The 24143-nt window shown below is 36.7% G+C and overlaps 2 protein-coding genes across 3 annotated transcripts in view; one reads left to right on the top strand and one right to left on the bottom strand.

Annotated features, from left to right (window-relative positions):
- The window catches only part of LOC140246185 (structural maintenance of chromosomes protein 1A-like), a 56787-nt gene extending 46155 nt beyond the window's left edge, over positions 1 to 10632 (bottom strand). Inside the window, exons 1-2 of one of the 2 annotated variants that reach the window (XM_072325629.1) lie at positions 10546 to 10632; positions 546 to 726 (exon numbers count right to left, since the gene is read on the bottom strand). In XM_072325629.1, coding sequence (XP_072181730.1) covers positions 546 to 712 — 167 coding nt within the window. In that variant the 5' untranslated portion in view covers positions 713 to 726; positions 10546 to 10632. Of the gene's footprint in view, positions 1 to 545; positions 727 to 7413; positions 7750 to 10545 lie in introns of those variants that run through there. The other variant, XM_072325628.1, reaches the window with a different exon arrangement.
- Positions 10456 to 22115, top strand: LOC140246187 (uncharacterized). Its single transcript, XM_072325630.1, has 8 exons — positions 10456 to 10514; positions 11722 to 11873; positions 12651 to 12913; positions 13804 to 13938; positions 14495 to 14627; positions 15447 to 15651; positions 18898 to 19069; positions 21069 to 22115. The coding sequence occupies exons 2-8, from the start codon at positions 11722 to 11724 to the stop codon at positions 21929 to 21931; spliced, it is 1923 nt and encodes a 640-aa protein (XP_072181731.1). The 5' UTR covers positions 10456 to 10514; the 3' UTR covers positions 21932 to 22115.
- Positions 22116 to 24143: the final 2028 nt, after the last annotated feature.

Raw genomic sequence — 24143 nt, 5'->3', positions numbered from 1 at the left:
AGTACTCTTGGAAATATGTGGTATACATGTATGAATTACACCTATATTTGACAGTGAAACCAATTATGGAGATACAATCACAAACCCCTACACTGTAAACATGTGCTAATTGAAATAAGAAAATCTAGTTGGAAGGTAAAAAACAATGATAAATTATATTGTAGCAATGAATAAACAAAGTATTGGGACATCATAGCAGAATATCAAGCAATGGCCTGCACATGTTTAGTACTGCAATCACATTGTTATTCCAAATACCAAGTAGCTGACTAGTTTAAGGTCAGGGGCTGTAATTTTTTACTATGAATTGTACAATTTCCTCTCCTATATTCCAAAATACAAATACGGGCTAGAGGGCAATGGGATCATTCATGGTAGCAGTGTTCTCGTAGAATCCCCTACAAACTCTTACCAAGTTTTAGATGACACTGCTAATCTTGTGCTTATAAACAAAATAACCTTATCATTTGCCAAAGTAATTATCTCATTCGATGTACAAATTTGTATTTCATTTCATTTCCAATCCTCTGCCTACCCAGACTTACATGCGGGTAAATTGAGTCTCCGATCCATCTTCTTCAGCATAAATGGCAGAGACCGTGGCCCTGTTGGATGCTGGCTTGCCAATGGGGGCACCATGAATCAGCTCAGACAATCTTTTCACTCGGAGATTGGAAGTCTTCTCACCCAGCACAAAGCTGATGGCATCCATCAGATTGGACTTGCCTGTCATTAATTATAAGAGTAGAAAGTCAACAATATATTTAACATATAAATTGGCGAATATGTTGCATGTTACTTCTACTTCTACTAAGTTTCTACAAAGATACTCAGCAGGATCCATAATAAGTCAGGATGTACCTAGTGCTAAGGAATTGAAATTAGGTGTTCATTTGCAGTGCATGCTTGTTGGTGCATAAAACAATATATGATATAGATCTACAGGCCTCAAATTTCATCAAATTTGGGTCAAGGCCACTTTTATGAGGGGGCACAAATCCACTCAGAGGGGCACAATTGAATAACAAAATACTGTGGCCGCAATTGTCAATGGTTTGATTTTGGGGGAATTCCGGCCAGTGGGATCGGGAGGGGCATGGAGGCAAATAGCTGATGGCTGGTGGGCACTTCGAACGTTGATTTAATCCAGCATCATCCTGTCGCATAAAAAACAGACAAAATCTTACACACTGTAACTGTAACAGTAGGGGCGCTGGTCCGAGAATGCGGATCGTCCGCACAAACGAGGGTATCTTCGTAAACGCGGAAAAATCGCGTCCGCGAAAATCAGGATCGGTAGCTTTTTCGCGGACGATTTTTTTCCTCGGGGCTTTGCGGGCTTAGGGGTACCGAACCGCACGTTCTAGATGCGATAAACGGATTCCTCGTGTACAAATACCCCTAGTTCACCGTCTACTTTTGTGGGTTGTCCGTCTTCCCGTGGATTTATCGCGCGAAATGTGAAAGTCGCTGTGCTGTCATTGGCAATACACGCATCATGGAGCAACACACCTACGAAGTAACCAATGCACTTTGCAGTGGAATTATGGCAAATTTGAACGGTATGAATATTTCTGATCGATAAAATATTAATTATAATTATTGTTAATTAATATTCCGATTTCCGATTGCCTGGTTTGGCGACTGTATGCCGGTACCTGAAATCCCGTTGTGAACACCGTTGTGTTGAATAATCGCAATGTCCGACTGCCCGTGCATGGCAGCTGCGTTCATGCCGACGCTAGTTTCCCATGTACGGTATAATGTATGCATGCACATGGACATTTAAATGATCACAAACAAAACAGAAAGTGCTTTAATATTCAAGGACCGGTTGAATAAAACTAACAACAAAACTTTAAGCAAAAAACAAAAAACAAACACGAAAAAAAAAAAAACGTAATTATTTTGAAACAGTGGAAACGAAATTATCAAAGATACATTGTAACGTTACTTCTTTCGATCGCATCTATCAACTTGTTAAATGATATTCCCATTTTTAAAATCCCAATAATAATTTATAAAATAAACGTGAAAATGGCTCCCGTAGGCCCTAAGTGAGTACTGTAGCAATTTTAAAGACTGGTCTCACTACAGTTATAGAGTATGCAGTGCTGATAGTTTTAACCAAACTGTGTTTGATTTATTCCCGTGAATCATTTTATCTATGAGGGTGAGCTCTCACCTGTAGGTCCGGTAGCACGCCCGTCATCGTGGAGTCAAATGAGGGGAGAGGCCAGTATTATTATGGTAAGAAATGTTACCAGAACTTCTCACATGATGGCCCACACGCATGCTTCATTAATCATACATGTATCACATTTGTTTTATTGGTTATTGCATCATAAGCAGGAACAGATTATATGTACTTCTTTAGAAGTGTTATACGTGTGCCACATCTTAAATTCTGTTTGAATCTACAGTAGATGCAAGTGTACTAACCAAACTACATCTGTTAATTTCATAAAGATGACCTCCAAGAACTGATGGATGTTCACATTGAGGAAATGAAGGAGTTGCGTAATGAAGGCCAAAACGAACCAGGTAAGCAACTTTACACATAAAAGTAACATTGATATTGATGCTACTAATCTGATCACATTGCATATTTATATTTCTCTCCGTGAAACCGGAACATTTCTTGACAGTAAAATTTGTATTTTTCTTTCCTTGTCTTATGGCACAGATCCCAACAGCACAATCGAAGTTGAGCAAGGTAAGATCATACGATGTGTAGGATAATGGCAGCTCTGAAATAGGCCCTACACTCTTCCATGAATCATTATTATTGCTCAACAATGCTTCTGCATGTTGCGTTGGCAAAAGGAGCTGATATGGTGCACTTGCGTTACTGCGACACGAACGACATATTGTTACAACGTTGAAGCACATGCAAAAATTCAGATTTAAAAATAAACATCATTGAGTCGCTCAAAACTAAAACGTTTAATAGCTAAATGATTTTTGATTGAACTAAGTAACTTCCGGGCGACATTGAAAAAGAAAAACGAAATTTATTCAATTAGACCCTATAACGAAATGCGGGACGCTTACGATATACAGTATAACTTCAGCATAAGAAAAATTTAGCGAGCGTCGCTTTGTTGAAGAACGCATCACATTTTAGTGGGTTTAAATAGAAATCGCTCTGCGTTTCACGGAACTTGCATTCGGCCATATTATAAGATAATTCGAAATGCAATAACGATCGTTTTTCCGAAGGTTCGTAATTCCAAAACACACAAATTCTGTTTGCAGTGTACCTAGATGTTCGTTGCAAATCCGAAATAAACTACTGTCCGTCATTGCGACATTGTTTGTATGGCATTAGTTACTGCGAAGATTCGTTTTTCCTTGCGTTCAGTAATCCGAAAATGAAATAAGGTTCGCTATTACGAAGGTTCCTTAATCCAAACATGTTAGGAATCTTTGTGTTTCAAGGTTCGTTAATCGGAAATGAAAATCGTTTGTTAATCTGAAAACGAAGAGGTGATTATAGGACTGCTAACAAAAACATACATCATCGTTTTTAGATCAACAAGTCTTCGGATAATGAACCGTTTTCATTTCAGGGTGAACGGTCTTTTTCTATGAACAATAAACCTTATTTCCATTTTATGATAAACGAAACGTAATAACGAACATTTTCTCATTGACGGATGAACGAACCTTCGGAAAAACGAATGATACAATGTACTTCATTTCGGATTAATGGACTTTCAGAATAGCAAACCTTCAATTTCCTTTTCATATAAAAAGAACCTTTCATTAACGGATGAACGAACCTCCGGAAAATCGAATGATACTTCATTTCGGATTAATGGACTTTCAGAATAGCAAACCTTAAATTTCCTTTTCATACAAACAGAACCTTTCATTGACGGATGAACGAACCTCCGGAAAAATCGAATGATACTTCGTTTCGGATTAATGGACATTCAGAATAGCAAATCTTAAATTTCCTTTTCATATAAAAAGAACCTTTCATTGACGGATGAACGAACCTCCGGAAAAATCGAATGATACTTCATTTCGGATAAATGGACTTTCAAATGATTATAGCAAACCTTAAATTTCCTTTTCATATAAAAAAGAACCTTTGGAACAACCGTTATGAACCTTGGGAATAGCGAGCCGTAAAACCGACGACCCGTCGAAACGACGAACCTTTTATAGTACAACGGACATTAGGAACAATGAACCTTTGGAATAGTACTCGAATCCTCAACTACTTTGATGTGATTTCAAACTAAGCATGAAGTACAAACAACTATCTCTATTAAATGTACATTATCAACGAAATTAGAGTGATAACATTGCATTTAATATTGCTTTTTAGCGTATTATGGGTAGTCGATAATCGCATACCGGTAATATAAATGGAGCTTGAGTGTTCGGTTTTGTGTGTGTGTGTGTGTGTGTGTGTGTGTGTTGTTGTTGTTGTTGTTGTACACAAAAAATTTGATACAAGGAAACAAAACTGCCGATCCCGAAGACTTTGTTCTAACGTCAGTGCACTGTACTTCGGCAAGATATCTTTATCGTAAATGACTGTAGCTTGATTATGTCGGACATACAGTGTATTATATTTTACATCAAATAGTTTTATTTAAAAGAACAAAAATATGTCATGGAATGGGTTACCATGCATATAAAGAGAACCAGCTATGTTTAAGAGAGGTTATATAGATATATAATTTGAATGATGAACAACTAATTACATAATATAAGAGCTACAATGTACGCTCCTATCGTGTTTCATGTACAATTCTGCCACTACACTCAAAACTGCCGAGTTACTTTTGTTGTACAAATTAATTACAGTACATGTATTTTGTATTTGTTCTTCTCTTTGATTCAGTGAATGATCTTGGAGGACAGAACACGACAGCAGTTCTAGAAATTGATGTTGAAGGGCACATGTTCATGCAAGTTGGGCTACTCCCAAATCATGTTCGCATGTTCGGCTTGCTCCTCACGAATGTCGGCTTTCCCGGCGGCTCTCAGTACCAGTGTCACGGCGTCATGAAACATAGCTTGCACCTGTCGTCATGCAATTAACATCCAGAATTACTGCTCAACTTTCCTTCAGCTTGTTCTTGATGGAAATGACGCTGTAACCTTAATTCTCATGACTTAATTCTGTAGAAAAAGAAAATGACATTTTTATTTCGAAACGGGGAAAACTTGTGTGATATCAAAGTACATTGTATGCAGATCGTTAAGTGACTGTAGGCATAATGTTACAATATTGTGTACTTGACCAACGGTGCTGTATATAATGTTAAGGACATTCCTTCCTGATATGTTGCTGTGTATGAACAGCTATGTGCTTAGCATCTACCCATTCTGTTTGTAACTGAAAAAAAGTCACCAAACTATCTTCTCCCGAGGACAAAAGATAAAAAGTCTTGACATCAGCTCCTACAATATAGTCATACTTTTGTTTATGCCCTCCTCGGTAACTCCTAGACCAAGATCTGTCTGTGCCAAACTGTTTGGTAACTGTTTAATAATAATCATTAAGTGCAATGTCACGTTCAACACTCACTAATCTTTTACAATTTACTAAGTTTATTATCATGTCTGTTATACTTAAATTGTCAATTATCTATTTGTTTGTTTCTTCTTTTTTCTTTTTTCTTTTTTGCTTTCCAGTTATCTTACTGCTGAATGTTTCATTATTCTAGGCATACAATGTAATTAGGCTTTTAGTCTTTTTTTAAAGCATACTGCTTGTATCATAATTCTAGCTAGCATTAATATTATCAGCACAGAAAGGAAATGCATGCATCGTGTGCTGTGATACCTGTGCCTATATATATATATTTTTTATAGCATTGGCAATAAAAATGTGAAGATTTGTGTGTGTGTTTGTGATTAAATGGTACAAAAGTATGTACCTGATTTCTTGGCGCTTGTTTTGTTTTTTTCTTGATATAGGATAACAATTTCCTGGCATTTGGGTATACAGACTACTCTCAAACACCCACATTGCATACACATGCATACCCACACAAGACTTCTAATACATACAGGTTTCGTCAGCGCTATTGAATGGAAAATACTAACGTGTGTCGTTTTCAACTGAAAATTGTAGTAATTGAATGATAGACGTAAACAAACTTGAAACTCATCTGCCTTTCACATACAAATCAACATGCGACAATAGGCCGCTTGCAAGAATTATTCACAATTTACAGAATCCCGAGTGAAACGTCCATGTAATCCAAGCACATCTAGAGATCTACTTAGGTATGTTATGCCGATGGTCTATACAAACATCACAATGATTAATAGTAGGACATCGATACTCACATTTAGGTTGAAGAGCAGTTTGCTAATAAAACTCGATCCATATTGCTCCTAGAAACACAAAATTTGCATGACTTGTAAATTGATGTCGCAATGCGCAGCATGCAGCGGAACGTATATTTTTATCACACGAAGCGAGGTAAACACAAATGTATGCATTTGTGTTTACCTCGCTTCGTGTGGTACGTTTGTATTATAGAGATAGCCCTACATGTATTACATGTATGTCAGCTTCAACTTACAACAAAACATATGCATGGGCACACAGAAAACGAGGAAAGCAGTGATCTCTGTTTATCGCACATCGTCCTCATTTACGAGGGTCAAAGCAAGAAGCAATCAGCAGTCGCGCTTTTGCGTCCTTACTTTTGGGGACAATCATAGTTTTCTAAGGTTATATCGGGTTTTAAGGACGCATCCTCATTTATCGGGACGCCGTTCGCCGAGAAGTCGGCAGCTTGCGACGTAGTCACCGTATACGAAGACGACCCTCATAAACAAATACGATCCTCATTCTCGGACCAGCGCCCCTACTGTGTAAGGTGACTGGTAACCCCGGAGTGGGTGGGGCGCTGTAACTAGAACACGGTCCATGTTAATGTTGTTGAATGTTGGGGTCGCTGTTGCGGTTAGGTGAACTGACTGGCTGGTGCAAAAGTCAAACCTGCAAGAGTTTGATATGCAGAATGGTTTCTGCACTGCCTCATAAATTAAACCAGGATGTTAATCACTGTACCTTGTCGCTCGCGCTCTAATGGTGTTACATTTAAAAACAAAAAACAAACAAACATCATATGTGGTAGATATAGATTCATGCACTGTGCACTGAACTGCCACTGCACTGGCACATGGTACTTGTCTGTAGGTACTACCACTTCCACTGCACTGTACTGGCTGGCTGGCCCCTGGCCCTGCTGGTCGAGGTCCAATGCATCTGCACTGCACTGTACTGTTCATTGTCTGGATTCAAAACGTTATGTCCTCTGAATAGGACTAACTCTTATTTTTTCTACAGTAATTTACAGAACAGAGTTCGTCCACCACCATAAAGCCAACTTGCCACATAACATTTCCTTATTTATGCATTCAATCACTTACCAGCACCATTTGGTCCGATGATGGCAGTAAACGGCTTGAATGGACCAATGGTTTGTTTGCCTTGATAGGACTTGAAATTCTCGAGCATCAAGAATTTCAGGAACCCCATAGTGAGTCCAAGTTTCGTCTCTTTTCCAGCTCGATAAAAGACCTAGGATCTACACTAGACTGATGGCGATGAGGAGATACTACTGACGTCCATTCGTGTGTTTACAGACAGAGCACCAGGCCAGAATTTGCAGAAGTCAGTCCCTTAAGGCCTAGATAGGCTGACTTCTTTGCTTTTGGATCCGATTCAATATCGCGGGAAAACATATGCGATCGCGGATCGCGTACAATACAATGCTCTACACACAGGGGCCCGATGAGCGTCAGTACCACAGATATATAGTTCTGTGGTCAGTACACTGTACCAGTGCGAACTCCGCTCAGCCAAGCGCCTCAGCTGCACAACTACAGAAGCGCCCAGCTAAATTGATGGGCATGCGCATTTTTGTATGAACAACCTCTTTTCCAGGAGTTTTTGCGCGACGCGCTGTTTGCTGGATTGAGGTCCTTTTTGATGTGTATCAATTATACCATTTTTGGGGGGATAAATGTATGGAAAACATTAATTTAAATTTCATTTTAATTCAATTCAATTTCAATTTATTTCCACAAACCATTCACATGTAATACAAACTCCTTGTGGCGACATGTACATTGTTTTGTATAATTGCAAAAATTGAACCAGGTTGATTAGGAATGTTGTGTGGAAATGATATACAATGTATTGCAAAATAGAAGAAGGGCTGAGGTGAGAAACTAAAACAAGAGGGAGGTGGGGAAGGAAGATAAGAAAAGAAATAAAAACAGAGGGAGTAGTGACATATATACGGTACGAGTATGCGTAATTATACACACATTGGTCATAAATTAAAGGTCATCATCAATCAACATAAGATGCAAGGAGTTTTTTTTCTTTAATCTTTGCTTGAAATAAATAACATTTTGTTTAAGCGCCAACAATTTGTCAAACATAAAATTCAACCAGTTCTAAGGTCCAAATAGGACTAGCAAGCATTCACCCATTACTCTTGTGACCATGCGGACTATTATCTACCATATTCCATCATATGAAATATGCAGAAAACATCGATCCACAAAAAGGAAAATGATGTCACTGAACTGGCACGCAATTGTTCATTTGTAATCTTTCACACCATCTCAAATCATTCATCGTAATTGCGCTGAAGTAATGTTGGGCAAAAGAAGACTTGTTTTTGTGTTGTGATAAGGCATATGCCAAAGCTATACATAAACAGGCAGGTATAAACTGGGTAAACTATTTTCAAAAGTTTTCTTCCCTCATTGCGGTGTAGTTCTGTCTTATCTCAATCAAAATCAAAAGTTTGTTGCAAATGCATAATTCATTATGTTTGCTATATGCATCATTAAACAACAAAATATAACTTCTGCGTGAGAATCCAGAGGTTAGGCAGGGGCATTTAATTAACAGTAAAGAAACAAAGAAACAAAAAAGAAACAAACAAACAACAACAACAATAGCAGGCCTAACCCTAATGAGAATTCTATTTTTACTCAATCTACATTTACATTTTTATGTAGCCAAAATCTGGAATAGCCTCTAAGATAGTTTAAAAGCGACCCAAGGTTTTTTTTTTTCAACCAAATAACTTTTTTCTTAATAAATTGTACTGATGAAAAAAAAAAAAATCATCTGATTTTTATTAGCAGATGTGATGTTTCATATATCTTAATTACAAAAAAGTCTAAAAAAAAGAACAAATCTGCTGATTTGTCAATGATTCAGAGCCAACTGAACATCAAACTAAACTTGAACATTATAAGCATGTTATGAAAGTAGTCATAGCTATACGAAATGGCTCTTATAGTGTTCATCACCTTGGGTCTTTGCCATCAAACATTTTTTTTTTCTCGCCACTATCAGCTTTTCTTCTCTTTTTTCTATTCCTCTTTTTGTGATCTTCTTCTTCTTCTTCTTCTTCTTCTTCTTCTTCTTCTTTCTTCTTCTTCTTCTTCTTCTTCTTCTTCTTCTTCTTCTGAGTCTTTCCTACTTTCTTTTCATGACAGCGACTTGATTAATTAATTAGTATTGGGATTTGTCTTTGTTTATGGCTATAGTTAGGTTTATATTGTTATGTAGTTAGATAGATCTTGTAATTCTAGCTGAAAATGGACACATGGGGAAAATGGAAAAATCAAAGAACGAAGAAACAAATTAAGTATGGCTGTTATAACAGAGATAAAAGAAGGTAGAAGAGGACCATTGAGAGGGGTAGAGGAGGAGGAGAAGGAAGAGGAGGAGGAGGACGAGGAGAAGAAGGAGGGCAGGATCAGGGAAGAAGAGGATTACCATTAAGAGGTCGAGGAGGAGTTCCGAGGAGGATCAATATTCCATGGATTGTGACTCAATATGAAGTTGCTTCCTTTCAGAGTATTTTATTGTGTGTGTACTGTGTGTTTGTTTGCTTGTCTGTTTGTTTGTTTATTTGTTTTTCTTTTCTTTCTTTCTTTTTTTATATCAAGCAAGATACTAAGTATCTGGCTTCAAGTAAGCAGCTAGCACAGTACGCTGTTTTGAACTGTCCGTTTTGAAGTCGAGAAGGGTCTGGGACTTAGCCTATGAATTTCCCACGCTCTCAAACTCAAATACAACAATAACAAGAAAGGACGGAACAGGTAAAGACACATGTAGGCCTACCGCGCCCGATCGGTACACACCTTGGTCGATCTCCAGCAGATCTGCAGGACAAACACATACCATTGTGCACTCTTCAGAGGCGTCATTAGACATGTCGTTGTCGCTTTCATTACCACACTAAGTCATTTCGAATCTGAAGTGTTATTCAGCTGCAATCTCTAGCTCTCGCTTGACTGCCGCGAAGAAGGATCAACGACTTCGAAGGGATCCCCAACGTAACCTACCCCTGCAGACAGGCGATCGACCGACCGGCCCGAGCCGCTCGGTTTGATTGTGAACGAGCACCAGCCGCTTGGCCGCAACTCCAGAGCGCAGAACGGCGGCGGCCGTGCGCCTCGTCGGACAACCAAATCGGCTATGATACCATGACTCAAAGGTGTTATTTACTTACTTACTTACTTACTTACTTAGAGTTTACTTGGATGTAGAGACGTAAATTAAGCGTTGCTTATTTCCCCCTCCACAGTTTCACTATTAATCCATCTGGATCTGATATGGGCTGTACTTTAGACACCAGCTTGTGTAACGTAAATGTCGTTATTTCAAGCGTCGAGATCCAAGCAATCGATAGCTATGAATAATTTTATCCTCGGTCATTCCCTGATGTCGTTTTATACATTGAAAAAAAAAAACACACACACACACACACACACCAACAATTCATGATAACAACAGAGGAGGTCTATGGTAATGCACAAGAAAAGCATGAGTCTTCCATATGTTGATATGGCCTTTCAAATGTTGACCGTTGCATATTGAATCGGTCTCGATGCCAATTGTTAAAGTCATTGATTATGAATAGGCCTATGCCTAAAATAATGGAGGAAACAAGATAATCAGAGATCAATATATAATTAGAGATCTAATATGTCACATTCATGCATCAAGAAGTTTAAATGTAAGATTTTAAGAGCTTTAAACTTTCGGCTATATGAATATGAATTTCATTGTTGGTTTGGGGTTTTGTGTTGTCTTTTTTTTTTTGGGGGGGGGGGGGACCTCTGCCAAAAGTTTACTTAACCCCCATCTCCCGGGAGATGGGGGTTAAGTAAACTTTTGGCAGAGGATCTAACATGTTCTTACAGATAATAGACATCAATAATGTCAACATCTATATTTTATGTAACGGTAATGTTCAGTATTTCATTTTAATACAATTAAATCTCTCCATCTGCACACCTTTGATTCTTCGTAAACTTACCTTGACATACCGTATATCAACCAATATGGTTTCAAACACTTGTTCTTTGAAGAGCACTGCTATTCAACTGTGACATAGTCATTCAGGGAATTATTTTCCAACTCAAATTTGATTTGAATTTCAGCTGATAAATAATACATTTCATATGTATCGTGTATATTCCTATTATGGAAGAAAATTGCTACACGAAAGAGAGTTTGTAGTGCAGCAGTGGTGTAAAAAATGCATAGCAAATTGCAATATGATACAATGTACCAAGAAAATTATTCCGTGGTCATCATAAACGATTATAAAAATTTCTTTAAGACATTCTGTTTGAGTGTAGCTATCATAATAACATAAAGATGCATTTTTCTTCTTTTTTTGTGAGTGTGATTTTTAGATGAATCAGTTGGATGTTGGGGAAATACTTCTAAATCTATTTCCTGTTGAAGTTCTTGAGAAGATCTTTCTTTATCTGGATGGTGCTACAATAGCTCAAGCACATGGCGTGTGCAGACAATGGGATAGAACTTTGCAGTCGCTTACATCAAGGTAACATATCACATTTTTGAAATTCATGATCATTCCAGAGTTGGATACTTGATAGCGATGATAACATATCATGATGACCATGATTCACTGATTGATTTCATCTCATTAAAAATTCAAATACAGTGCACTCCCATTATAAAAAACACTGTTATAACAAAATTGTTGTTATGATAAAATGAAAATTCACTAAAATTCAGATCCCAAAATTTCGATATAATAAAAGAAAAGTGCCAGTTCCGAGGACTTCATTATACTGGGAGTCGACAGTACCAGTATTATCTTCTTGTTCATTTGAACCATGTAATGTGTATATACAAAGAATTGATATATTTTTACATTTTAGATATGAAAACAAGTTTATGAACATTGAATCTGGCAGTTCTGTTTTTATTAGTGTAAAATTATTATGTAAAATTATTATTGTCACTGTCATTATTTTTTTTTTCACTGCTGTTTTTGATTATCATTGCTGTTAATATTTGGCATGATACCATGATATTAAGAAATAGAAAATAAGTACAGTCTAGTATAATATAAAAAAAAAAAAATTCTGACTGGGAAGTTTCTACTACATATTATGTAGTAGAAACTTCCCAGTCAGAATTTTTTTCTTGAAATATCAGATTTTGATCATAAATGAACAATTAAAAGCCAAATCATTTATGAGTTATAATGATTCCATGCTATGAAATATTTCTCTGAGAGCTCTTTGTGAATCATGTATATTTTCAGAAGTATTCTTCATGGCATCAATTTGCTGTAAATTTTTGCCACTAGTTCACGAATGTGGTTCAACTGCTGCAAGTCAGAGATCCCACGTTATGCTCTGATGCGCCTGTGTAAGCACCCCATTGACTCCATCTATCGCCATGGCGAGGGATGGAGGGATGTGTATGTGGAGTGGTATTCTTTCCGCTCCTCACAAGTCCGAGAGAACACCAAGGAGGAAGTAACAGTGAAGAAGGCAATATTTCAATCACCGAATGACTGTGATGTGTCATTGACTGTTGGCATGACAACAAGAATGCTCTGTTTATCTGGTAAGTAAAATCAGTTTCTGAGAAAGGGGGAGGGATGATGTTTGAGGAGGACATGAATGGACTGTAAAAGGAAGAAGTTCTACTCGAGCTGGCTATACAATTCTCCATTAATGGTTCACTGGTTGTTGATCAAGATCATGATGATTGTGCTGAGGATGATGATGAGGATGATGAAGATGCTAGATGTAAAAAAAAAAAAATAAAAAAAAAGTAGCAGAAAATAGAGTCTAAAGCTTTGAAGTCACTGTTGAATCCTCAAGTGACTGAATCTATCCTATGCCCTACTGTAGATTCACTCTGGCCACTCATCATGGTTAAAGGCACTGTTTACCTTTGGGAACAGCGATTTAAAAAATTTTCAAGATATGACATTTAATGCATATATGTGTAGGTCTGTTGTACCACAAAACATCCTATCATATACAATTTTTGTGATAAAGCCTAAAATATAAGGAGATATCTATATTTTTCTCAATAAACCGTAACTGTAGACGGTTTAGTCTGGAAACATTCTTATTATAATCATTGTTCACATTTTGTATATCTAACAGTACTTAACATTGATTTCACTGATTCAAATTTTTACAGTGGTTGTTTCTATCCCTAACTCACTATTTTAAAGCAGTAATGCTGGATTTTTGTTTAATCTGCAAGTGGTAAATTATGCCTTTAATGTTGACAAATATCTCCTCTGTCACTATAAAAACATTAGAAGGGAAATTTGCTGTATCATTTGAAGTAGATTCAATCTTAGAACAATTCACAAGCTCTGTTGGAATCTACTGTCATCTTTCAAGCATGGCAGTGCACTCTACTTTGGTCTCTAATGTGATGAAACAACAAAATTGGATTGAAAACCCTGATAAATAATGTTTGCACTTTTTTTCCAGATGATGTGATATTTGAATATGACATCAAAGGTGAGCTGGTAGCATATGACATCCACAGTGAGGCTACAAGGAGAAAGGCTTTCATCAGCAAGAGGTATCCAGTTGCCATGACAACCACTGAAATTCGTACTCATGGTAAGACAGCATCTTGAATTAGATTTGATAGGAGCATTCATTCTTGTTGAGAGATAAACATAGGAAATGATATTCAGTCTTGTGAAAATAGTGTGACTTTACCCATTTCATCAGATGACTTGTTTTTATTTTAATCTTGTAAAGCATGATGTAAAGATAATTTGTGTAGAGCAATTCTGCAAATTTCTACATACAAGTTACAAGAGATACTATGAATCTACTTGAACTGTTTCCTCTCCTAATACATAGTGGAATATGCAGTAAATTTTAGATGTACTGTTCTTCAAAGCTTGACATATATATTATATATATATATATATATATATATATATATATATATTTTTTTTTTTTTTTTTTTTTTTTAAAGGCTAATGGAGACATGTCTTACCTATTTATGTTTGAGGTCCCCATTTTCATGCTTCTTATTAAGTAATATTGACCTGGCATTTGTGCCTAGATAAGCCAGATGGTCATTTAAATTTAAATACAGCTGACTTCCTGTATTCAATTTAGTAATTTCACAAACCCCCACGGACACTTTTCGCCTGTGCTACAGGAAAAACAACCTTTGAGGAGACTGTAGACAGATCAATCCTGTGTGTGCTGCACACACGGTGCCTAGAGTTATATGTGGGACTGGAATTTGTGATGGTTCATGACTTTGCTGGAATTGCCGTTGATGCCATGTGGTAAGCTCAAGTTAACTGGGTTTAAGGTTGATTCATGAGTACCATTGCCTGCATCAAATCTTCTCTTCACAGCCCCTGATGTGCCACTTTAAATTCACTTCTGGTTTTCTTGACTTATTTCATCCTATTATCATTATTCATGCATGGTTTATTACAAATGTTGTGACTGACAGTAGCAGCTTAATTGCTCACAATTTTACATCAAAATATTACAATATGCATAGATATAGATATGACAGTAGCAAACTAATACAATTTGAAATCATACAATCACAATTTTGTGTACATGAGGTAAATATCAGAAAAGTCGTGAAATATAGATCTTTGCTATAGAGAGACTCCCTCTTATTCTTGCAGGAATGTGAAAATGCAGGTATAAATCAATTCTGATGGGATGAGGTATATCTGAGTTTTCATGATGGTGAGTCACTCTGGGGAATAAGAACTAGCATTTGTGTGTTTTATGCACTATGTGGAAAATATGCTGGAATAACTCAGATTTGGATATTGTACCCCCAATTTTCTGATAGCCTTGTAGCATTGAAGTTTGTCTATACATCATGTTTTGCTTCATTTTGAGATATTTACATTTTCAGCATCAAATTTGGTGATTCCTTCTGAATATGTAGAAGTGATATTTGTATATTGGCTGGTTTTCTTGCTTTTGTAGAAGAATGTGTTTTTAATAAACTTTTTTTGCTTTGGCATCTCAATATTTGATCACAGTCAGAAATGAAAACAAGATATTCAGTAGATGTCTCTGGTAGAACACTAGATGTGAGATTTATCTAAATGTCCTTTTACATATTTTTCTCACAGCTCTTGGTTTGATACCATATTGGTGCCCGTAAGCAGAAACACTGAGTGTTTTGATATTCTGGTGTTGAAGCTGCAGGAAGGAAAAAGGTCTGGAGGCAGAGACTATACCTTGACGCACACACAAACCTTGAGTCATACCTACAACACATCATCACTGTTTGATCTGGAAGATCACACCTTGAAAACCACCATCACAGGGGACAGAGTAAGTTGAAGTTTTCTTCTTTTTTGTCCCCGCCGAACGAGTTCGAGCAGGGGACTATGAAACGGGCTCCGTACGTGTGTGTGTCCGTGTGTCCGTCCGTCTGTGCGTCCGTGTGTGATCAAAATGTTCAATTTGCTACTTCTCTGTCATTTATGAGCCAATTTTGATTCTGTTTGCTTTATATGATAGCACTACATGGGAGCTTTGAAACTTCTACACGGAATTTCAGTTGTGACCTTTGACCTTGACCTTTGACCTATAATGTACATTTTGCTTCAAAATGCTACTCCTTCGCCATTTCTAACCCGATTTCGATTCCGTTTGCTTTATGTGATGGCACTAGGTGAGGGCTTCAAAACTTCTACACAGAATTTTGACCTTTGACTTCTTTGACCTTTGACCTTGATTTTTGACCTATATTGTACATTTTGCTACAAAATGCTACTCCTTCGCCATTTCTAACCCGATTTTGATTCCGTTTGCTTTATGTGATGGCACTAGGTGAGGGCTTCAAAACTTCTACACAGAATTTTGACCTTTGACTTCTTTGACCTTTGACCTTGATTTTTGACCTGCATTGTACATTTTGCTACAAAATGCTACTCCTTTGCCATTTCTAACCCAATTTCACTTCCGTTTGCTTTATGTGATGGCACTAGGTGAGGGCTTCAAAACTTCTACACAGAATTTTGACCCTTGACTTCTTTGACCTTTGGCCTTGATTTTTGACCTATATTGTACATTGGCTACAAAATGCTACTCCTTTGCCATTTCTAACCCGATTTCGATTCCGTTTTCTTTATGTGATGGCACTAGGTGAGGGCTTCAAAACTTCTACACAGAATTTTGACCTTTGACTTCTTTGACTTTTGACCTTGATTTTTGACCTATATTGTACATTGGCTACAAAATGCTACTCCTTCGCCATTTCTAACCCGATTTTGATTCCGTATGCTTTTTGTGATGGCACTAATTGAGGGCTTCAGAACTTCCACACAGAATTTTGACCTTTGACTTCTTTGACCTTTGACCTTGATTTTTTACCGATATTGTACATTTTGCTACTAAATACTACTTCCGGCGGGGACATATTTTACGCACCGAGTAATCTCTACTTTTCCTTGTTTTTTTTTGTATGGTCACAAGTTCTTTGCAGAGATGCCAACTGTTACTTTTGTGGAGTATTTTGCCAAGAGTACCATAGGTTTCATGGAAAATATCATATTTCCCAAATTGAATTGCCACACATGTCTACTGGAGGAAAGGTAAAAGATACCATGGAGCTATACTGCAATAGCTCCATGAAGATACCGGGTACTGTTTTTGTATACATAAGATATACTTTTTTCAACCCTCAGAATAATGCAGTGTTCACAAGGTTGGTATGCCTGTCTGAGAAACATATGAATTTACAATCCAGGATTCTTTGAATAGCCTAGTTGCTAATTGGAATTATCAAAGCAGCTGTAGCAACGTTTGTTATCAATAATAATAATAATAATAATAATAATAATAATAATAATAATAATAATAATAATAATAATAATAATAATAATAATAATAATATTAATATTATTATTATTATTATTATTATCATTATTATTATTATTATTATTATTATTATTATTAATATTATTATTATTGTTGTTGTTGTTGCTAATTGGAATTATCAAAGCAGCTGTAGCAACGTTTGTTATTGATAATAATAATAATAATAATAATAATGATAATAATAATATTATTATTATTATCATTATTATCATTATTAATATTATTATTATTGTTGTTATTATTATTATTATTATTCTTGTTATCATTATCATTATTATCATTATCATTATCATAATTATTATCATTATCATCATCATCATCATCATCATCATCACTGGCCATTATCTACAAAAGCAAAGAACTCTAAACCACTACACGTGTTTCAAGCTCATTGAACACCATATCAGAACTAGACTCCTATCCCTTACTTGTATTTGAACTCTTCAAGCACCGAAAAGTTGCCTTAACCATGTAATTACGACTGTCAATGAAAATCCTGTACTATTATTGCTGTTTATTGGGCTAGACACCTGGTCTCTTATTCACCAGGAAACAAATGTGACCGTGCATCACAAAACGAACAAAAAGTCACACCCATTGATTTTACGCGAGGACTCAAAAAAGTCAAATGGGTCAACTGAGTCAATCTTGAGTTTTTCATATTTTCTGAAAGAACTACAGTGTACCCTTCTTCTACACTATTCTTTAATTTGGGATCATAACATGAATGGGAAAGTGTGTTTTCAGCAGTTTTTCTACAACCTTTTTGGGGGGAGAGTAGAATGATCAGGTATGTTTTAGAGGCCCCTTTTCATTTCTTAAAATCCTTTGCACACTCTTTAATTTCAAGTCTAATAACTTGTGAAAGGATAAAGCTTCTGCTTTGAAAGTTGGCATTAATCATGAACATAATGTGTTGATAGAACATATTCAATTTCAGCTTAATCTGATAATCCCTTTATTGTTGTTGCTCCTGTGGTTTACAACCTGTGTTTTGTCCCTTTCACCGCACAGCTAGCACAGCCTGGTAAGGATTAAGTGCTTGAATAAACCCTGTACTTCACAGCCTCTTTTCTCAGTTCCCAGTTTTCCAGAGTGTGTTCTTTCTTTCCAGTATTTAGATAGGTTAGGGGAGTCCATTTGAATTGAGTTATACATCATTTTAAAGTCTAGAGTCTGCTCTTTCAGAATTTGTCCCTAACTAAAATTCCATATCTGGCAACTTTTTTGTTGGTTTTGTGGTGCAGGGTCACAAATATCTGTTTTTCTCAAGCAAGGATGTATGAGGGTTTGTATACAATGTACTTGTCATTGCTTGTGATCTGCCAGTGTATAATTGCTATATTGGTGAAATTTTATTGTACATTTGGATTATAAAAAAAAATACAATTTGAATTCAGCACAGGAAAAAAGGGAGAAAGCTCAAATACCGTGTGTTGGCTTTACATTTAGAGTGAAATATTCAGACAAGTCACAAGATATGAGAATATAAGATTCTAACAAAAGTGTGAAACTCTCATCTTCAAAATAACTTCAAAAGGTACTGTGTGATGAAAATATCTTGACCACTCATCATTCCCAATTTGTTGTTGGCGATGAGAGTGTATTCCATTGACATTAGAAGGGACCAACGAGTGGAAAACATGTATACTTCCTTTGGATTTTGTGTGTGCTCATGATATTGCCAATCACTAGGTACTGTCAGTGGCAGAACCAGAGAGCAGTGCCAAGATGTGGGACATCAGTACAGGGGAGCTCCAGACAACAATCCTCTTTCCCGGCAACACCTGGCAAGCAGGAGAGAAGCTGGTACAGAACTGGCCTGTTTCATGGGTGGGCAACACCATAGCAACCGTCACAAGACAAGGTAAGAATTACAGCACTAGCTAACATTGGGGGTATGAAAAGAAGCTTTTCTTCTTTTTTTTTTTAATGCCTCCGCCAACGAAGTGGCCGGATGCATTATGTTTTCGGGTCGTCCATCCGTCCGTCCGTCCGTACGTCCTTCCCGTTTTGTTTTTGTCGATATCTCAAGAACCGTGTGGTGGTTTTACATCAAACTTGGTATGAGGGAATATCCTGGGGGGATAATACTTTGTTTGGATTTTAGGGTCATGGGGTCAAAGGTCAAAGGTCGCAAACGGTTCAAGGTATCTTCATGGAACTTGTTAGAATATATGTATGTACCGATGGGCAGTGATTATCTAGGGAAGTTGGGGGTCATTGGTCAAAGGTCAGGGGGTCAAAGGTCAAGGTCAACTCCTCAAAATATCACTACTTTCCTTATATTTATGCAATGCCTGAAGGATTTTTTTTTTTAACTTGATGTATGCATGTATTACCCAATATATAATCTGTGGGAAGTTTCTTGCCAAAAGGTCAAAGGTCAAAAGGTCAAGTGAAAGTGCTAAATTGCACTTTTTCCTCCATATCTCGAAAGTAACTCAAGGTATCATCATGAAACTTACATATTTATGCATGTTCTACCTAACAGTGATTCTCTTTGGAACTGTGAGGTCAAAGATCAAAGGCCAGGTTTAGATAATACTATTTTACCATTTGATACTGAAATTATACTTTTCCTCAGTACCTTGAAAATTACTTAATGCATAAACTTATAAAAGGGTCAAAAGTCAAGTAAAAATCATCAGTTCCCCAAATACCTGCACTCTGACGTTTTAATCATTCATCCAATTGAACCTAGTTCTAGGAAAGTGAACATTCAGCACATTTGTGGCAAACCTGCCATTTTAATATTTTGCCAATTGTGTGAAACTGTCATCACACATTGTCAAGACATTGTACTATACACCTATTAGGAGAACCATGCATTATGGCAGAGGCATACCAGTCGCCGTAGTGACATTTCTAGTTTTTTATAAGTTTGGAAATGATGTACCTCTCACTATTGATAATATCAGTCAGCCATTCTTGATCTAGTTTGTTTAGTTTATTTCAGTGCTTTTTGTTCTGCCTTGCTTTACTCATGGAAACACTGATGATTAGGTATTTCTAATCTTGTGAAAGGCAAGCCCATGAAAATTATCAATCTGTTGAAATAACATTTTTCTGTGCACACAAACTTTTCATCTCAGTTTTCACCATTCACTTTACAGATGAGCATGACTTCATAGGAACCGTTGTTTCCCATTACACATTAAGATTTAAACAAGGACTTGAAAACATCTCTTTTTCTCATCCTTGAAAAAATGCATAGTAGTGAAGTGAACAGTCTAGACACAATTCCTTGTATTCTGGAGTGGCTAGTTCCATTCAATGGAGTTACTGCAAATGTGAAAAATCTCGCAATGTTGAAATTTTAACCAGAAACTAGTGCAAAAATAAAAGCATGTGACTATTTTTGCTTGCCGTATGTTCCAGTAGTTGATGTCTTGATTCCGCCGAATTAAAAACATGCAAAACTTATCTTACCCGGGTGAGGGCAAAAAATTAGTTTCGCGAAAATATCCACAAGCACACTTATTCTAAGGACTATATGGGTGACAAGATATGTACACATTGGTATAGATACATATTTGAATGTGATATATAGTACTGTGGCATTGCAATTATGTAATGCACATATATAGATATCTGTACAGTATATATATATATATATATATATATATATATATATATATATATATATATATATATATATATATACATATATAAATACATATATATATATACATATATATATACATATATATATATACATATATATATACATATATATATATATATATATATATATATATATATATATATATACATATATACATATATATATATACATATATATATATATATATGTATATCTATATACCAGTATATATATATATATATCTTTTTTTGATTGACAGGTATATGCGCCATAGTCCTAGTCTTCCTCGATGAAGAATGCAGAAGGACAAAAGGTGTCAGTTGGATTTACTTTGAAGATGGCCCCTTCTTCGCAATCCAACTCCTGCACGATGATGGCCTGTTGGTAATGAGGAATCATGTGGTTCACTTGTTCCAGTATGGAAAGTCCAGCAAGACGTGCACAAAGCACAAAACTGATCTGCAGGAGGAGGAATGTGATCAAATGGAGAGGACGTCAAGTGTGTCAACTTCAACTGATGTTAAATCGAAGAATTCCAGGAAGGTAGAGGAAAGAGTAGAAAATGAAAAGGCTGCAGATCCAGAGATGAGAAATCCAGAGAGTGAGGATATCAAATTTGATAGGACCCATTGTTCCTCCCTCCAAACTGACCCTTTGGAAGATTACAGCAAGGGATGGCAGACGGGACTCTCCACCAACAAAAAAGTGGAACAAAACACCAGCTGTAGAGATGATCATACAGCAGCAGGCAATGCTAGTAAAGTTCTAGATAGAGCAAAGCTCCTGTCTGAAATTGAACAGGTCTTGACCTTAGAAGATAATGACAAAGAGGTTGGTAGTAGTCATGATCAAAATTGCGATGAGCAGGCTGATGTTGTAGACGGTAAGTTACCAAACCCTCTTCCAGTAATGGAACTGGTACAGGATGAGGCAGACTGGAAGCAGCATCTATTAGATAAAACAAATCGTGATCTTGAAACAAGTCGCCCACTCTTCGGTGTTCCTTTGCCAATGTACAGTGTCAAAGACTACAAAGTTTCTCTTTCTGACAGGACTTGTATCATCCAACCAACATGTCAGGATAGAAGCAACACAAAACTGGTCATTTATCAGTGGTCTTAGCGAGGTAGTGTTGGTAAAATAATGCAGTGTTTCCCTTTGTTCATCTTTTTTTTTGGTTGGGTTGAATTCAAATAGTTGTTTATTGATATGATTTCATAAAGGTGGTGAATGAATCATGTTAATGCTCTGTTTTTTCATCTATCTATTCATTCTCCCATCTACCGTAGCAGTGTTACTGCTAGTCCATGGGTAAACCTGTTCAAGTGTACATGTATAGCTCTTTTTGTTGACTTATATGAAAGGTATTCGTCGCAAGAGATGCCAAGTAATGTTCCCTTTGCACAACATATGGAACTTTTTTATATGAAATCTAAATGATTTTTTTTTTCTTAGTGTTGATTAAACATACTCAATATTTACAAATTCTAAAATTTGGACATGCATATTTTGGTCATCAGTATAATCAGTCTACAGGGGTTGGCAGACCTGTATTAGAATTCTATCAGACATACTGTACGAGCTGAAATTTTCGCGGTGGTTTTATTTTCGCGAATTTCGCGAATCGCCTTTGAACTGCGAAAATAACAACACACGAAAATAACAACGTGCAATAAAATAAGTACAGTTAGACCTCGCAACCGCGAAATTAACAACACGTGAAAATGTCCTCCTAGTAGCAATTCGCGAAAATATCTGTACGCGAAAATTTCAGCTCGTACAGTAGCACAAAAGTATAATAGGACAATGCACATGACTCTTTCCTTGCATTCTAATGCATTCAATTATTCATTGGACCATTCTGTGAAACTGACTTGGCCAAACGCACCTTTGTGAAATAGGCCCTTTAATAAGAGTCTTAATATAATGTAAAAATCAATTTTAAGGTGGATTCTTGCATCTGATCATGCAAGTCGGAGTAAAATTTGCAGCCAGACTTTACTTTCTGGGGTCTGAACCTTTCTTTCCAACATCCAAGCAGTGATGAGAACTGCCAGTTTATCCGATCAGGAATTTGATTGCTGATTTTCAAATATTTGTGAAACCCAAATGAGGTTGCACAATGCAATGTAGTTGTAGTAAGTTAATCACATATCTGACAGAATTATGTAATCACTTTCGACTATGTCTTGCTGTGAACTAACAAACAGTGGAAGACAATCTTAGAATTAACTAGGCATGGTACAGGTATAAAAAGTTGATTGTTGTCATTTTATTGACCATGTATTGCAAGAACTATAAGCTGTTTCAAGCCTGTGTACATCACCAAGTCATGCAAAATGAATTGGACGCTTTTCGTTACAGCACCATGATTTAAAAAGACACAGGATTTTGCATTCATTTCATGTATTCACCAGTCACAGATCTTTTGCCTTCATAACTTGTAACTCCTTTCATAAAGTCACGTTTAACAGACAATCTATAATGCAATCTGGAAACTAAAAGCACATTACCTCTGCAGAAACGGTTAAAGTAATCAAAGTTTGCATATGAAGGGTCTATGGCACATAATTGTCAATTGTGTACTTAAAAGTTCATTTCAGGCAGACTATGCAACAGCAGGATCAGTGGATTTGCTATGTATGGTCATTATAACAATTATGACACACTCTTGTCTTTACCAATCATTTTCTTATGCCTTTTGTTGACTGTATATCAATATCATGCTTCATAAAACAATGTATGTCATAGACTTGGTTGTTCCCACACTTATTTCAGGTTTTTGTGTAGCAACTGCACCTGGTTACAAGTGTCTCAATTTTAGTGTACATAATGCATATCAAAACTGCTTCAACTGAATCCATGGTACAATACTTACTAGTAAAAGTACGCCCCTTTTAACCCTAACTAGGCCGGGGGGGGGGGGGGGGGGGGGGGGCCTCCGAGGCCCCCCCCTCAACGTTTCGCGTGATGTATCGCTATCGCGAGAAGCTATCGCCGTGACGTTTCATGACTTTTTTCTTTCGAGTCTCCCGCATCTTTTGACACCAAATTTGCGATGCCCGGGTGTGCGGTTCCGAAGTTGCGCATAAATATGCACGTGCATGTCAGGCCAAAAATTGCTCAAAAACGTGAATTTGTGTACAATTTCAATGCAAACTGTGTTTGCAGGCAAATTTCATAAAAGCATGATTATTTTGGGGTTTTATTGATTAAAATCAATTTATAATGCATTTTCTTGTTCGGAACAATGTCACGGACAAATTTCATCGAAAAAACAATGAAAAACATAAAGTCGAAAAAACAAAGAAGTACATAAGAAGTTCAAAAAACA

This window comes from Diadema setosum, chromosome 2, assembly GCF_964275005.1.
Source record: "Diadema setosum chromosome 2, eeDiaSeto1, whole genome shotgun sequence".
Classification (NCBI taxonomy): Eukaryota; Metazoa; Echinodermata; class Echinoidea; order Diadematoida; family Diadematidae; genus Diadema; species Diadema setosum.
Note: the sequence above shows the minus strand (reverse complement) of the source record. Positions and strands in the feature narration are given on the sequence as shown.